General features: G+C 39.7%; 1 protein-coding gene across 1 annotated transcript in view; it reads left to right on the top strand.

Annotated features, from left to right (window-relative positions):
* ankrd13c (ankyrin repeat domain 13C) overlaps positions 1-15596 on the top strand; it is a 47151-nt gene that overhangs the window by 13250 nt on the left and 18305 nt on the right. The window contains exon 3 of the mRNA XM_023840471.2: positions 8754-8858. Within this exon, the coding sequence (XP_023696239.1) occupies positions 8754-8858 (105 nt within the window). The remainder of the gene's footprint in view (positions 1-8753; positions 8859-15596) is intronic.

Genomic DNA, 15596 nt, shown 5'->3' with positions numbered 1-15596 from the left:
TACTTTAATTTTGATACCAGTTCCTGAACAATACTTTTTTTGATACCGATATGTTTTTAGATTAATTTCAACCACAACAAAAATACATTAAACATTACAGCCCTAATCTTTTATCTGAACAAGTTGTTTTGTTAGTTATGGGTTAGTTACTAGAGGGATCAGTCACGATCAAAACAGGAGACCTTTTATTTATATTTTACCAGGGCTCTCAAGTTTCATCAAAAGTTTGGAGTTAGATTACATCTGTTAGGGGCGGAGCCTGTGTCTCACAGTCAATGCGTGACACTTTAGAGTCCTGTTCACCGCATTCATCGGCTCTTACTCTGCCACTTCCACCTTGTCTGCACTCAGTATGTTGCACATCCATGTAATAACGTGCTTGCAGTGGGGTCACATGTAACAAATGCTATTTTCCAATTGGTTGGTAGGTGGCTATTAACTCTGTATAACTCGGGACAGTTATGAATTCAATGTAAAACTCCACTCTGTATGCCTGCACATCGTCCATTAATTCCATATAATGGGGCCCCCTGGTGGGGGTTATCCCTTACTCCTCAGTGTGAGAAACACAAGGTGCGACGTGTGAGCGTGTGAACTGGTTGACTGGTTGTTGCACGGTCAATTTTGACCCAGGATATGTTTATAATTTATAAATAAATCTGACCAGCAGATCAATCTTTCATTTTCCACAAAATAAAAAAAAAAACCATGTAACATTATTTTGGCAAGTTTCCCCACTGACGCCGGTTGGAGATGCAGGCAAAAGGTATTCAATCTTGTTGAGGTACGAAAATGAAACCATCTACTGTCTGTTTTTCTGCACTTCCGCGTAACTTCAAGTGAGCACCGGTGCTTGTGGTCAAACAGGCAGCATGTTTATCACTCAAGCGCTGCCTCAGTAGTGCTTCCGAGGAGCTGAATCGAGCCGCGTTCCAATGGTCTCGCTCACACACGCATGCATATATATACATATTGGTGTTTCACATGATACACCACGATGTGGTCACAGCCACTATATGGAGGCCTATTTCAGCATAAATGAGGGGCATATTTACAAGTCGCACCGTCTCCAAATAATGTCCACAAAATGTGAAAATGGTCACAGCCTGTAACCCTGTGAAGCCACACTTTTGATTTCTTAGGCACTTTCGATTCTTTTTTTTACACTTCGCGTTTTTTGTAGTGTTACATTAGACAGGCAATCACCAGCGACTTTAGATCTTTACACAAGTATGCTGCTTATTTACTCACAGACGCTGAGATTTACCATTTGGGTATCGGAGTTTGGCATTAAAAGAAAATGTATTTTTCGACCCGCGATAGGATGGGAGCATTTTGGCCGGTACCACAAAAGTACCGAAGTTCAGTGCCCAGCCCTAGATGGTAGGGCTGGGCGATATGACTGAAAACTGTATCACGATATGAGTGTTTCATATCGGTCGACATCGATAATTATTGACATTTTTTATGACCCATTTAAAATAAAGACCAGGAGAAAAATATATTACATTTAAACATTTTTATTTTAAACATGTCAACAACCATGGAAAATAAAGTGTTTTTAAAATATGTGCAGTGTTTTGTAAACATAAATAAAACTGACGTAGACTGAGATACAGTACATCTGTAATATAAAAAAACAAACCTGATACAGTACAGTAACATTGTTTGAAATATAAAACCTGCAGAAATATGAAAAAGTAACTCTTCAAGTTATTCTTACTCTAATCATACTTGAAGTTGAACTATTCAAGTATATTTTCAGTCCAGGTTTTGTGCTAGGAAAAGACACACATGCAAACACTAACGAGGAAGACGCGATACGTAGGGAGCCGGAACCCGGAAGTGCGCCGTAAACACAGAGAGGAAAGAGAGAAGGGGAAACAAAAGACACGGCAGACTCGAAACGAAACACGGGATACGCGAAAAACCGGACAACATGACACATACAAACCGAAAGGATACAGACCTATAACTTAATATTCAGGAGACGGGGGGCGAGCGGCGTTAGGGAAGGGCGAGGCGACCGTCACAGTGATTCACAAAAAACCGGCAGAACTTCCATAAAGCAGTTGTTTTGCTGTGCTACGACCATTTATGACAGCTGCGTTTCCGGTGTTCCGGGCAATTCAGTTTCCCTATGTTTCCCCTGTCGCGCGCTGATTTGTACACGGTTTCGCTGTTGTTTTCATGTCTTTTTACGAAGCTCTTGAGGTAAACAAGCCACATATTTTAAAACATCACATGTTTTTTGTTTTTACTGATAATAAATGAAAGTATTTAATTCGCTGGATAGAGATATTTCTTGATGAAAACGGTATAGTATTTCTTATAAGACTATATTATGCGTGACGAACTACTGTATTCGCATGTAATACTGTACCTGAGTGATTTTCAGACATCTCACATACATATTTGCCTAAATATTAGGAGAAACATTATTTCCTGACATCCAGGATATTTGGTTCCCCCCTGTTAAAACAGGTATACAGCAACTCTGGGCCTCGGTACTAATAACAATACAGTATTCACATGTAATAATGTACTTGAGTGATTTTCAGACATTTCACATACCTCTTTGATTTAATATTAGGGGAAACATTATTTCCCGATAGACAGGGGAAACATAGGGAAACCGAATTGCCCGGAACACCTGTTCGGATCCAAACTAGCTTCGCAACCTCTGTTTTCTTCCGACGAAGAATAAAAAATATCGAACGTTTTATCGAACACATTTTTTATTGATATCGATCACGTGTCTATCGCGATACATATCGTAATCGTTTTATCGCCCAGCCCTACTAGATGGAATTAATTATTTGAAATGGTTCAAGAGCAAACAGCTATTACGGTATATATAAATGGCATTGATAGTAATGTCATTATTATGTTTAATGTTTGTATGGTCTACTTTAATTTCATTCAAGTACACATTGTCTGTGAACTAGTTCAGATAATTGCTGGTGAATGGATAACCTTGGATGTCATGCATGATTAGAAAACCATGTGCCACATTTACACTATGCTTGTTGCGATTTGACAATATTATTGGTCAATGACAATGACAGACAAGTATTCTGGTGTCAGTGTCTGACAGTGATTGACAGGTGATTATCGCTTTTGTTGGGGAAGTAGGCTTATGCTAACAGTGAGAAAACAAAGATTTATGATGTGGCTTTCAGCCACAGTCTACATTTCTGATGCAGTTCTTTTTTTTTTTTTTAATGGCTATTATAGCACAGCATTTCATAAGCATTGCCCCTTGCAGTAATAATGTATTCACCAGTCTTGTAAGTTGGGAAGTTCAGCATTGTCACATCACCAACCTGTCAGTCAGCAGCCAGAATATCAGCCGTTCGATGCAACTTTCTCACTTCCCCATCCCCACATATGTGAACAGTCAAACAAGCTTACCGCTGTTAATTCCCTTTCAAAATAAGCAAAAAAAAAACAGCCTTTATTTCCTATCTAGGAATTCCTATTTTACAGCTTCTTTCATTTATAGGTGGTCTTCACAGACTGTAGCCAGGACCTGAGGAACAATAAATCCGCAAATTGGCAGTTTTTAGATAAAGTAGGCTAGGCTATTTAATTAGTTTTAAAAGCGTATCCATTCTGGTGTGCAGACCATAAGTAGATAGCTACAACAATTAATGCAACATCCATTTTGTCCCTTTTTTTTAACTCGTAGACTTTTAATAATATTTTTCAGTTTGTGTTAAAAATATTTATGTATTATCTACTTAAGTATGTCGGGGGGGGGGGTTGGACAAATAGGATAAAGACCACCTCACAGTCTCTCTCTAGTTTGCTTGACTGATTGATGTCATTTCTTATTAAAATCCATCCGCATGCCAGAAAAGAGTCTTGTGGGTGGGGCTTAGGGGGTACTTTCATCTTTACATGAAATTAGATTCCAGCAGAGAAGATGGCTGCGTTGATTGCTGTCCCTCCTCGATCAGTTCGATTTCAATGGCTTGCCAAAGACGAGAAGGCCAACCTTGTGATTCTGGTACAAAAGCAGTCGAATTGCAAGCAGCCTTCCATAATCACATGATCTGCTATTTGACAGCATGGTTACATCACTTTTCTTAACAGTGACGAATCTCTGATTGTGTCATCAGCTGCTATGTATGTTCCCAGAAGACACGCTTCTGGGTCTCCTTACCACACATCACAAAGGAAACAAAGGAAATAAAGTTATTTTTGTCATTAGCTCAGTAGTAGCCCAGCTTACGCATCTTCCTTGACGAAAAAACTTTACAATGGCAAACACTCCCAAATATACAGATTAGCTACTGCTTTATAATAGAGTATGATGGTTATTTAACGGGGGCATGCAGGATTATAATGGTATTGTCTCTACCTTTATTAAAATGAGCTTACATTTGTTTGGTTTGCCTCACGATAAATGAATAAAAATATTTTTATAGGTGTTTTTTTTGTGTAAATGAATGTGAGGAATGTCGATTTGAGCTGTCAGTGGCAATACCTGCATGTAACCACCTGTCTCTAAGGCCAGGTTGCACCTGCGTGTGGCAAGTTGCTGCATGTTATGCTGCATCCCCCAATGGGCTATGCGACCTTGCCTTGCTACGCGGTGTGGGGTTTCAGGTCGATGTGACGTATAGTCATTGTGGCAGCCAGCTCGCACAGAACCGGAAAGATTTGTCACTTGTGTCAAATGTGAAGACTCAGTTATTTCGTAACTTCAGAGTATGAACGGCTCCTTAGTGTGGGATTATCAGCTTCCGACAGAGCTGACCAGCTTAGTGTTGCATTAGAATAGCACATCGGCCTGACACGCCTTCAGAATTACTGACTGCGGGCGGGTCATTGGAGATTAGGACTGGTTAACAGTTTTTGTTAAGACCCTTTGACAAGATGTTTTGTGAAATAAGGTAGACGGGTAGGTACATTGTGTGATTCTTGTCTGTACTGCCACCCATTGAGTTCATTTTTATAAACAATTACTAATGTTGCTGTTACTTGAATTTTATAAATATGAACACGTTTTACCTTATTTAAATTTAATATCTGAAAATGCTCTATTTATTTAACATGTTAACAGGCAACATGAATCAGAAAATATAAAAACCAGTTCTGGTTTCTGTTGCCTAAAAATATGGATACTGTGCTTGATGCTGATTTTTGGCCTGAGGGTGGTTATCCTACACGGTTATTAATGGAATACCCGATAATTATGATAAACAGGAATGATTCCAAGAAATTGAAAGAGGAACAGAGCTGCATGAGTTCTTCATAGGCTCTTTTACATGAATATGGTTGCACAACCTTGTCTGTTTGATCAGAAACTCAGATTTGTAGCTGATTAGACCAGTCACGACATTACAAACTAGGTAAGAAGTTAGGGGTAGTGTTTGAAAATAGGTACTTATAGTACAGAATGCGCAAAATAAATCCATTATCAGTTTGGCTTTGTGTAAGCATGAGTCTGACACCTTAATGATCCAGGAAGGAAACCACTGATATTATGGTGCGTTCGATTATTTCTCTCCAAGTCGGAACTCGGATGAAAACGTCACGAAACGTCACGAAAAACGTCACTTCCCGTCGGAAACACGCCCCTTTTATGACGTTGAAGTCGGACCAGATTTTGTTGGCCGAGTTGCCCCTGTGACGTAATTTCAACATGGCGACTTGGTTTGTTTGTAGTTTGTTTACCGATCGAAAAAAGAATATCGCTATGAATGTACTAAAATATTTTATAAAGCTTTTAATGTGGTTTGACTGGTTCGTGTTTCTTGTTTGTCTCTCGGAAAAATCTCCATTTCTCCATTTTCTCCATTTGGAAAACTCCAAATCTGCTAAAATATAAAGCAACAACACACAGCAACGTGTTCATGGAGGCAGCCATGTTTGTTCCGAGATGTGGGTAGCTCGAACGGGAGATTGTCGGACGTGATGTCACTCAACTCGGAATTTCCGAGTTCCGAGAGAAAAACGAACGCACCATAACTCCCAGACTGGCTGACCACTTTGTGTAAAGGTTATGTGACTTTCATTCCGTATGATAAATGTTTTTCCTCAAATACGCTATGGCAGGTGGCACAAGGACCCTGTATGAGCAGACATATTGTAATGAAAGTCATTAAAAAGTCATCATCAACTTTCTAGCATCCTGCAGGTATTTCACAAAAGTATTAATTTCTAAAATAACAAATCCAGTATGTTTTTCCTTATAAAATTTCTCCAAAGCACTGAAACCGAAACTCCTGATTATCCGTATTAACTTTGTCTAAGTTGCTTGGTTGTGTAATTGTCTTGGGTCTGTGAGCTTTTCAGTTTTCTTAGCCTGGTCTTTGTGGGGAAATACAGGCTTTTGTTCTTGATTATTTAGGCCCAGTTGATTATTACCAGCATCCAAGAAACAGTTTGTTTAACTAAGTAAAACCTATACTGACTCTAAGTAATCACATTCATATTTAACCCTGATCACCTTTAAAGGTCAAAATGAAGGTGCCTCAGGCTCTTGTTTATTTTGACCTTTAGACTGAGTAAGAGTGATCGTTATTTCAGTTGAGTAACTATTCTATCCTTATTAGTAATTTGTTTATACTTATTACTTATAATCCTTCGGTTACATTGATATAAATTTCTAAGTACACATCAGTTGTAACTACATTTACTGTATTGTTGTATAGGAAATCAAAGAAAGCGATTTTCCTACCTTTAATGTGGGTAAAAACACACCAAAAATTAACATTTATCTCCATACATACCATTGGTGTGTTGCAGTTCTTACTGTTATGTCATGGAAAATGCTGGTCATAATGCAAATGAGAAATGAGTACAATGTAAATATATAAAGAATTTGAATAATGTTAATGACATTTTAAGATCATTTTAAGATCACATCAAGTCAAAGAAATACAGTACACCAGCTATTTGGAGGGAACGATTGTGTAAATTTGCATGTAAGTGGAAATGTGCAGTAAATGAATTGGTGTAGTTTCAGCCTTGCATTTCACAGCTAAGACTTGGAGTATTTGGGTAGAAACACATTTATTGGCTTTCAAAGTTAATCCATCCAGTAATTTGAGAAATTGTAGAGGTTGGGGATCTGGGAGGAGTAGGGGTGAGATGCGGGGCAGGGTGGCGGAGCTGTCCGGGGAATTCATTGCAGTTCAACCACAATTTCTTGCATGTGGGAGCAGGGTAGTCATGCCTGAAAATATATTATGGTGTGACATCTGCATGATTATTGAATGTACTACTGTATTATTAATATGGTCATACAGATTTAGGCAAGTAATTAAAACTGATATCTGAACATAATGTATGGGTATATAAATAGCTTATGCATTTTTTCATTTGTCTTCTGTACATGTATTTTGATTGTGATTTAAAAATGTTGCAGATGGAGCTTGAAGTAATTAAAAAAAAAAAAAATAGTATAAATCAGGACTCCTGTGTTGTAAATGACAGCTTTCTTGGCCTTTTCAGTCCTTTTCATGCAAACATTGTGCCCAAAGTGACATGTAAGTGAGGATCAGAGAACAGGGTCAGTGTTCATGGAGCTGCTGGGATTAAGGGCCTTACTGAGTGGCTCAGTGGTAACTTTGTGTTTTTAACGAGTAACCTCCCAAATGGTCACTAACCCACAGAGCGCCACCATTGCTCACCATTGTTTTGAGAGTGATTTCTGCAGTGTTCTTCCTCAAAGTAATTAATTGAGTTTTCCCTCTCGATGTATGCTAGGGTAAAAATGTTTTTCTAAATTATGCACTGAAATTTCAGCAACCGAAAATATTTGGTCAATAAAATTTGTTTTGGTCGAAAAACCAAAAAGTCTGAAATTTCTGATCAAATTTGAGACATTTAACACTAGAACCGGCAGCATTTTTTCAACTTCCTCTAACTGCCAGCTGCAACATGCTTCAGCATGTGACACCTTTTCTTTTTGCTAATGGACCATTGTGTTAACATAACGTCCATCCATCAAGAAAACAATGGTGCAGTCAGTAATCCTCACAGCTGCAGATAGAGCTGCTGTCACCCCGAAAAAACCGCAAAAACCTTGTGTTTACTTTCACTTTGCATCCCATCTGCTGCCGGGAAAAATTACAATGTCAGGTTGGTAATTAAGTGTTTTACCTGGGTTGATTTATATAAAAACATTGCTTTATATAGCTGTTAAAAAGTGGAAACTTTGTAGAACATGAAATCACCAATGTCCCAAATTCAGTACAGGACCCAATTCATATAATTACACTGAAATAAATACCTAAAGATCATTGTAAAAAAACTGTTTTGAAACCAGATCTGTTCATATACTGTAGATTACGTGTATTTATCCAACATTTTAAACGCAGTCTGTATATTTTATAAAGAAAATTCTGCTTTATGATTTCATAAAAGAGCAGCCGCTCTGGAACAAAAAAAAAAAAACTTTAAATTTAAAATAATTAATAAAAAAATAATTAAAATTCGGTGATGGTTGAAAAATTAATTTCAATACATCACTATTAAAATTGTTGAAATGTACAGACCTTCATGTGGCTGCACAGGGCATGACCACCAAGTAAAAGTAGTCTTCTGTAATAAAAACTTTTCTTATCTAAAAACGTTCTTCATTGACACCAAATATGATACTACTTGAACTTTGTGTTCACTACTACTAATCTTCCATTTCCATCCAGCAGAAGCTTAGATTCTTGGGAGCTAAATTGGCACGCCATTACTATCATGCAAAAAGCTTATTGTATGTCTTGTTTTGTCTTTTTCTGTAGAGTGTGCCCATTTACTTCTGGCCCACAATGCACCGGTCAAGGTGAAGAATGCTCAAGGATGGAGCCCTCTTGCTGAAGCCATCAGCTATGGAGACCGGCAAATGAGTAAGCAGCAGACCCCCTGCTGAGTGTCGATCAGCAGGCATAGTTGTTGTTATTGTTGCTGTTATTATTATTATTACCATTATTACTGTTATCATTGTATCTTTATTATATATATGAGTTCACTCTGTAACAAACCAAATCCAAAACGGCCCACCCTTGTGAGACTGAATGACAGCCAATAGAGTCATTATAAGGTCATTATAGTACCAGAGATTGTGCTGCGCTCTAATTTCATCTTGCTTTGATCTCTTACATAGAGGACAAAGTCGGGTTAAATAAAACCTGGAGTTTTTCAGCCATGCCCCCTTACTTACTCAACTTCCGGGCAACTGACAGACCTTCATTCCTGAGCTTTTCAATCACGCAGCAGGTTAAAATGGTGGGAAGTCACAGGTCAGGGCATAACCCTGTACTGGGAAAGATATTTTTTATTCTCTTTTTCTTTGCCTTGCCATTTGACTGCATTTTGCAGAGTGAGCCCTGAAGTATTATGGTGAGGACAATGGCACTTAGGAGTGGATCTCTGTAAGCTAGAACATTTCCTTTAGGGACAGAATGTTCTTGCACAATGACAACAAAGTTTCCCTATGTGAAAGAGAGGGTGCGGTAAAACTAGGTTAATTAAGTTTGATGGGAAACCATCCGCAATTATCCTCAATTGTAAAGTCTATACCTTATTATATTAGTATAATGTATGGAGAGATAAAAAATATATAACACACTTTAGATAGTCCTTCATACATTTTACAGTCCCAGACAATGGAAAAGCACGGTATTGATTTTTGTCGGTGTTGTTGCATGATGTCATAATGCTTGGGGTCTCCCATCGCTGATCACTCTTGCTGGTCTTATTGTGATGGTGGGTGTGATTATGCCTTGTTTATGTGCACAGATATGTGGGGGCTGTAGTCCATTTGCAGCTCTCACAGCTGCGGAGCATAATCCACAGGGTGTGACTGTAAAATAGCAGCTGCCTAATCACTGCTGTGCAGCCAATGTCTCATACTGCCAAGGAAACTGTTTTACGGGCCTGAGTTGTAGATGGCACAGATTACCCTGGACAGGAAAGTTCGCTTCTGTTATTAGCCCGTTCACTGCTCCTAAACCACCGGAATCCACTTCAGTATCGAGAAGGAGCCCTGAACATGGCTGGAGAATGGTGCTCTTAGTGTCTGCAAGGCAGGCGATTCATCACTTAAAGTACAGAAGTTGCTTGTATGCAGAATTATGTGTTTTACATGTAGAAAAACATTTATTGTGAAGGGATTTCAGTGAAAATCAATTAAATGATTTTTGGTTTTACAATTTGTACTGTCAAGCACGTTGTCAGATTCAACAGGCGAAGTGTGAAAACCATTAGTATTTTATTTGATATGGTAATAATATTGTAAGATGCCCATTAATCCAGTCATACTTCCACTTTATGAAAGTGCATTAACGCTGATCACCTGGAGCCTGGGTTTTGTGTGACATGGAGCTCAGCGTGTGATGGAAGGAGTGTCACCTGGGTCCCATCCCCCTCCTCTTAGGAGTTAAACAGATATTAACATTTGCTATAGTAAGAAAAATCATGACTGGTTAGGTTGAATGGCTGTTTGCAGCCGGCTATTTCGTCAGCTTGTTTGTTTTTATACTAAAACATGGACGTTGTAAAAGATGAACCACTTCCATCTAGTTACTTTAGCAGGGTTCTGTAATTCAGGATAAACAGGAAAGTGGCTTTGGCGTGGGAGGGGCAGCCGTACAGGGCGCATCCTGAAAGCCCCCACCTGCAGCGAGCAAAGGGGCATCCTGAGGCTGCAGCTCCAAATTTCGTTTAACACGATAAACGTTATTAAATACACGCCAGCACATATTTGGCTTAATAAAAGGAAGAAAACATCTGTTTGAAATTCAACCCCCCCCCCCCCCCCAAATACTCCTCCATTCTTTTTGTTGTCCTGTCCCTCCGTTTTAGGTTTTCAAAGGCAACAGTTTTCCCCTTCAAAGCCATTTCTTCTTCCCTTTGTTGAGCCGTGAGTGGGGATGCCAGCTGTCCGTAGCTTCCCATAGCTGCCCTTTGGCTCGGCACCGGCGCCAAGCTCTCCCTCACGCTGACCTGCCTTGCCTTTGTTGCCAGCTTACCTACAGTGTAAAATGCCGGACAGGAATAATACAGCGCGTCCTCTTTGACCTTCCTGGCAGTCAGCCGGCAGTGACACACTGATAAACGTCACCTGGCCGCTTTGTACCACGGTGCAGAAGGTTGTCATTGTGACGCTCATTTCATGATTCCTATTAAATGGACTGTGTTTTACTCTGCCCAGTTATATTTGTACTCTGGGAGCTATTGTTTAGTCCTTGAAGCAAGGGATTGTAGGTGTACATGACAGGTAGAGGTATCTGGGCATTGCTACGTGCAAATCAAGCTTGCTGGTCACTGCTCTGCTTTGCGGTTGTGCTTTTTAAGAGTGGATTGCTGTTGTAATTACACCTGGCCTAGCTATCTCCTAAGGATGAGGAAGCATACCAAATCTTCCTAATCCCCTTAACTTCCTGCTCATTGTGCCTGACTTCCTTTTGATGTCACCCCGCAGCATTAATGCCTCCCCCACCCACATGCGAGTGCCGACAGAAGGGAGGCTGTTCACAGTGCTCGCTTTGTCAACCCGATGCAGCATCTACAAGGACGTGGGTTTTGCTGCCGCTCACGTGGTGAACTTAACTAGGTAGAAAATGCTCAGTCGGGTCAGCTAATCATGCAGCTGAGCAAGGAGGGGCCAAAACAGGCTTCAGAGATAATGAAGCATTTGTTATTTGTGCATTTTTTTTTATCCACAACTGCTATGTGCAGCTGTTCAGTATTTTTAAGTCCATCAGAGTTATGGGTGACATATGTCTTTTGTACATAAGATTACAGCTTTACGTGATTTATTTCTTTTTCTTTTGCTTGGTTTTTGAGCAAACAAATGCCAAGTAACTGTTTCGGAACCACTGAGCGAGTACGGGCGTGTTTCAGTCATCGGGATCGTTATTAGCTCTTAGGGAAAACTGACAGTAGATCAGCATGTGGGGCATTATGCAGGGATTAAGTGACCTGACAGTATAGGGGAAGTTTAAGCTCAGGTGACTCTAATCAGCACCTGTCAGCACTGTGTTAAGGGCAGATGGGATATTAAATCAATGCTGAATGTATACCATTATGAATTACAAACAGAGTGATATTTCACATTATAATTTATGATTCATGCCTCCTGAAACTCAACTAGTAGAGAATTGTGCTAACAGTCGTGTGTTCAAATCCCCAGGTGCACACACAAATTGCATTCCTTCCCTGTACTGTAAGTTGCTTTGGATAAAAGCATCACACAAATGAAATATTAAATGTAAGTGTCCCCCTAAGCAAATGCAGAAATAGAAGCAAACTTTAAATATGTTAACAAGCTCTGCCATGTTGGGTGATTTCTAGGGAGGTTGATTGTTGGCTTCAGTGCCGGAGGATGATTTTACTGGCTTTAACAATTCTGCACCTGAATGTGATACGTTGCTTGATGTAGTATCTATATATCTATGTAGTGATATAGCCTGTGAAGTGTGCAAGATAGAGGGAGTGCGACCGTACCTTGCCTGGCTTTCTGTAATCATATCTTGTTAATACAGTCCATTTCCCCAAAAGACAATACTTTATTTGGCTTGAGTGCAGGTGGGGTGGAACTGAATTGCACTCAGCATTGATTCGGTTTATTGCCCAATAAAACTATTAACAGTAGCAGCCACACCTAAAGTAACAAATGCAACAAATGCAGCTATGTTACTGAATCAACAGTGATCAATGAATATTTTGTTGCTCCCCTTATTTAGGGAAAAGAGCTCAAGATCCCAAGCGCTCTGTATTAAATGTTTTTATGAGGAAGTTGCTCCAGTTTGTTTGACACTCAATCTGCAATCGTTTGCAAAGTAGCAGGCCTTTTGGGCAGGCCTGCCGTGGGAGCGCTTCGGGAGAAGTCAGTGTTAACGTTATGTGAATTGCCTTTTATTCCTCCCTCATCACTGGCTCTCTTAACCATAATAAAATGGAAAAGTGGGTAGGAGTTAAGGCTAGAAATAAGAAGGATTTATTGTATAAAACTGGATTGTTCTGTCTGACCGCTGGCTTAGCATGGGCTCACAGGTAAGCCGCTCTTTCGTAAGCTGCCCGATAATGAATTGGCATTAAGTATTCAGTGGTATGAATGCCTTTGCCCATGTTTCCTGCAGGGGTGTTCTGTCATTCCCCATGTGATGTTTGCTAAGTACTAATATATTACACTTAGTCTTGTTAAGGAAGACAGAGTTGTTCACATCCTTATTAAAATTGCAGATCCCCCCCCCCCCCTCAAAGCCCTGCAAATTAGGAGCAATGGTAAATCTCTCTCATCAACAGCAGCACCAAGGTCAGGTTAATGGAGGAGGGAAGCTTAGATTTAACCTAAATAAACAACTGGCCAAAAATGGCTGTAATTGCAGTGTTATCCTTGAGCTAATGAGTCTTCAATCATCTGACTGTATGCAGTCTCTACAGGATTTCGCCGAGTGTTTTTTTTTTTTGGGATTGTTGTGGCCAAAATGCTTGATTTTGCAGTAGCTTTTCTCAACATTTGTGATGCAAATTGTATGTAATTACTGTCTTTGTGACCTGTTTCTTTTTTATATGGCATAATGGCATTGTCCGTGTTAGGGCTGAAACAACTAATCGATTAAATCGATTAAAATCGACTATTACAATAGTTGGCAACTAATTTGATAATCGATTAGTTGGGTCTACGTTACTATATACATAAGTACAGTGGCTACTCCGTAATTACGGAGCTAACCAAAGCCGCGGTGGCAGTAAAGCACCATTAAGCTGGATGCCGACCGCCATAAAAGAAAAACGAAACGAGAACCAATGCCATGCCTTGATCAAGTAGCTTACATGATGAATTCTGGAAGAATAGAAAAAAACGTTTGAAAAATGGCAGAGGCGGACACAGCAGAGCCTCGTTTCAATTATGCCAGAAACGGTAGTATTTGACGATAATTAGCTCAAATTAGGTCGGAGAGACACTGATGTATTATGTGACGTTGTGGAGTTTTTGGATTATTTTATGCAATTATTCAGATTAATTAACGCAAATCCTTCATTCAGTGGTGTAGTGGAGGGTAAATGCACATAAACGCCGTTTACACACCTTTTAAATTTACAAAACAGCGTTTACTCACCTTTTTGAGATCACACATGTTAAGGATATGAACAGTTACCCACCGTTTTTACTGCTGTGCATATACAGTAGTTTACCCACCTTAAATTTCTTGTTACCACTACACCACTGCTGCATTTCTTCATGTTAGAAATTTATAGTAATATTAAATGTTGTAGTACTCAAGACCAGTTTTTGAAGGTCTCGATCTTGTCTTTGAATCAGCCGTATTTGTACTCGTTCTTGTGATGGACTCGGGATTTCATTTCGAGACCACAACTCTGAGAATATTCCTATTAATTTGCCGTTTACTGTCGGATTGGATAACTTCTCACTTCAAGTGCAACCAATGACGTTACTGCCGACCGCGTTACCCGCCCCGCCCCTTCACACACACACACGTGTGTGCACATGAACACCGGTGAAGTCGTGCTTGTCTAGGAAAGATGTCAACACAATCGGCTATTATCAAATGTGGCTACATATACCACAAAGTGTTTACCCTACCATTCTATTAGGGGGGCGCCCCTATATCGCGCCAGTTCATCAGTGTAGTATGCGCACACAACCAAACACGTTGCCGCCTGCCGTTCTTGTGCATCTGAGCTGCTGGCTGTGTGGGAATAAAGTTACTGTACTTCATGGTGAGGAATTAAAAGCCCAACCGCAGAGTGCAATGTGTGTAAGGTTAGTGCTGATTTTTCCTAAGTCTGGACACAGTAAAATTTACACAAAAACAGGGCTCCAGATGGCGACTATAATGGTTGCTAGTGCAACTAGATTTTTTATTTTGCGACTAGTTTTTTCATTCGTCAATGCCAACTGCCTCTCAGAATCCAAGAAAAAATAAAAAATAAATTAAAAAGGCAAGAAAAGTGGCAGCTCTTAATTATGTGCACTCTTAACCCACGTCTGCCTTTCTTGCTACATTATCACGAGATTAAAGCGTGGATCGATCCAGATCAGTGTTGACAGATTGGGCAGCATTTGTCAAATCGTTGCGGTAGAAACTCTTTACACAATCTGGCACCCTGTTACTGAGAGTGTGGAGCCTTGGAAGGGGCATGGAGGGAAAAAAAATCGATGGTTAGGAAAAAATGGACTCTTGCAAAGGTGGGATGGACTTTTGCGAGATCCCACAATACTTTTCCTTCACTTATAATAACTGCGCTGTGTCCATTAAAAGGACAAAAGATATACTTATCAGTCCATAAATAAAGTCTAAACCTAAACGATACAGACTTATCCTGTAAGCTGTGCTTTAAGCATTGAACTACCACATAACTTGCATATTATGTGTTTTTTTTTTACATATTTATTAATAATTGCACGATAGCAATATAGCTGGTCTATTGAATGTGAAGGGCAGGCACAAACCTTGAAGAGTATTACAAACAGTTAAAGATATTACAGCCAGAAAATTGCATGTGAAGCTAATTTTATTGTGGTGTTGAGTTAAGGTTTAAACTTGGACGCTCTTTCTGGAATATTTAAGTAAAGATCCACATATCCCCACATACATCATCAAGCAAGAATACCA

This window comes from Paramormyrops kingsleyae, chromosome 15 (genome assembly GCF_048594095.1).
Source record: "Paramormyrops kingsleyae isolate MSU_618 chromosome 15, PKINGS_0.4, whole genome shotgun sequence".
NCBI lineage: Eukaryota > Metazoa > Chordata > Actinopteri > Osteoglossiformes > Mormyridae > Paramormyrops > Paramormyrops kingsleyae.
Note: the sequence above shows the minus strand (reverse complement) of the source record. Positions and strands in the feature narration are given on the sequence as shown.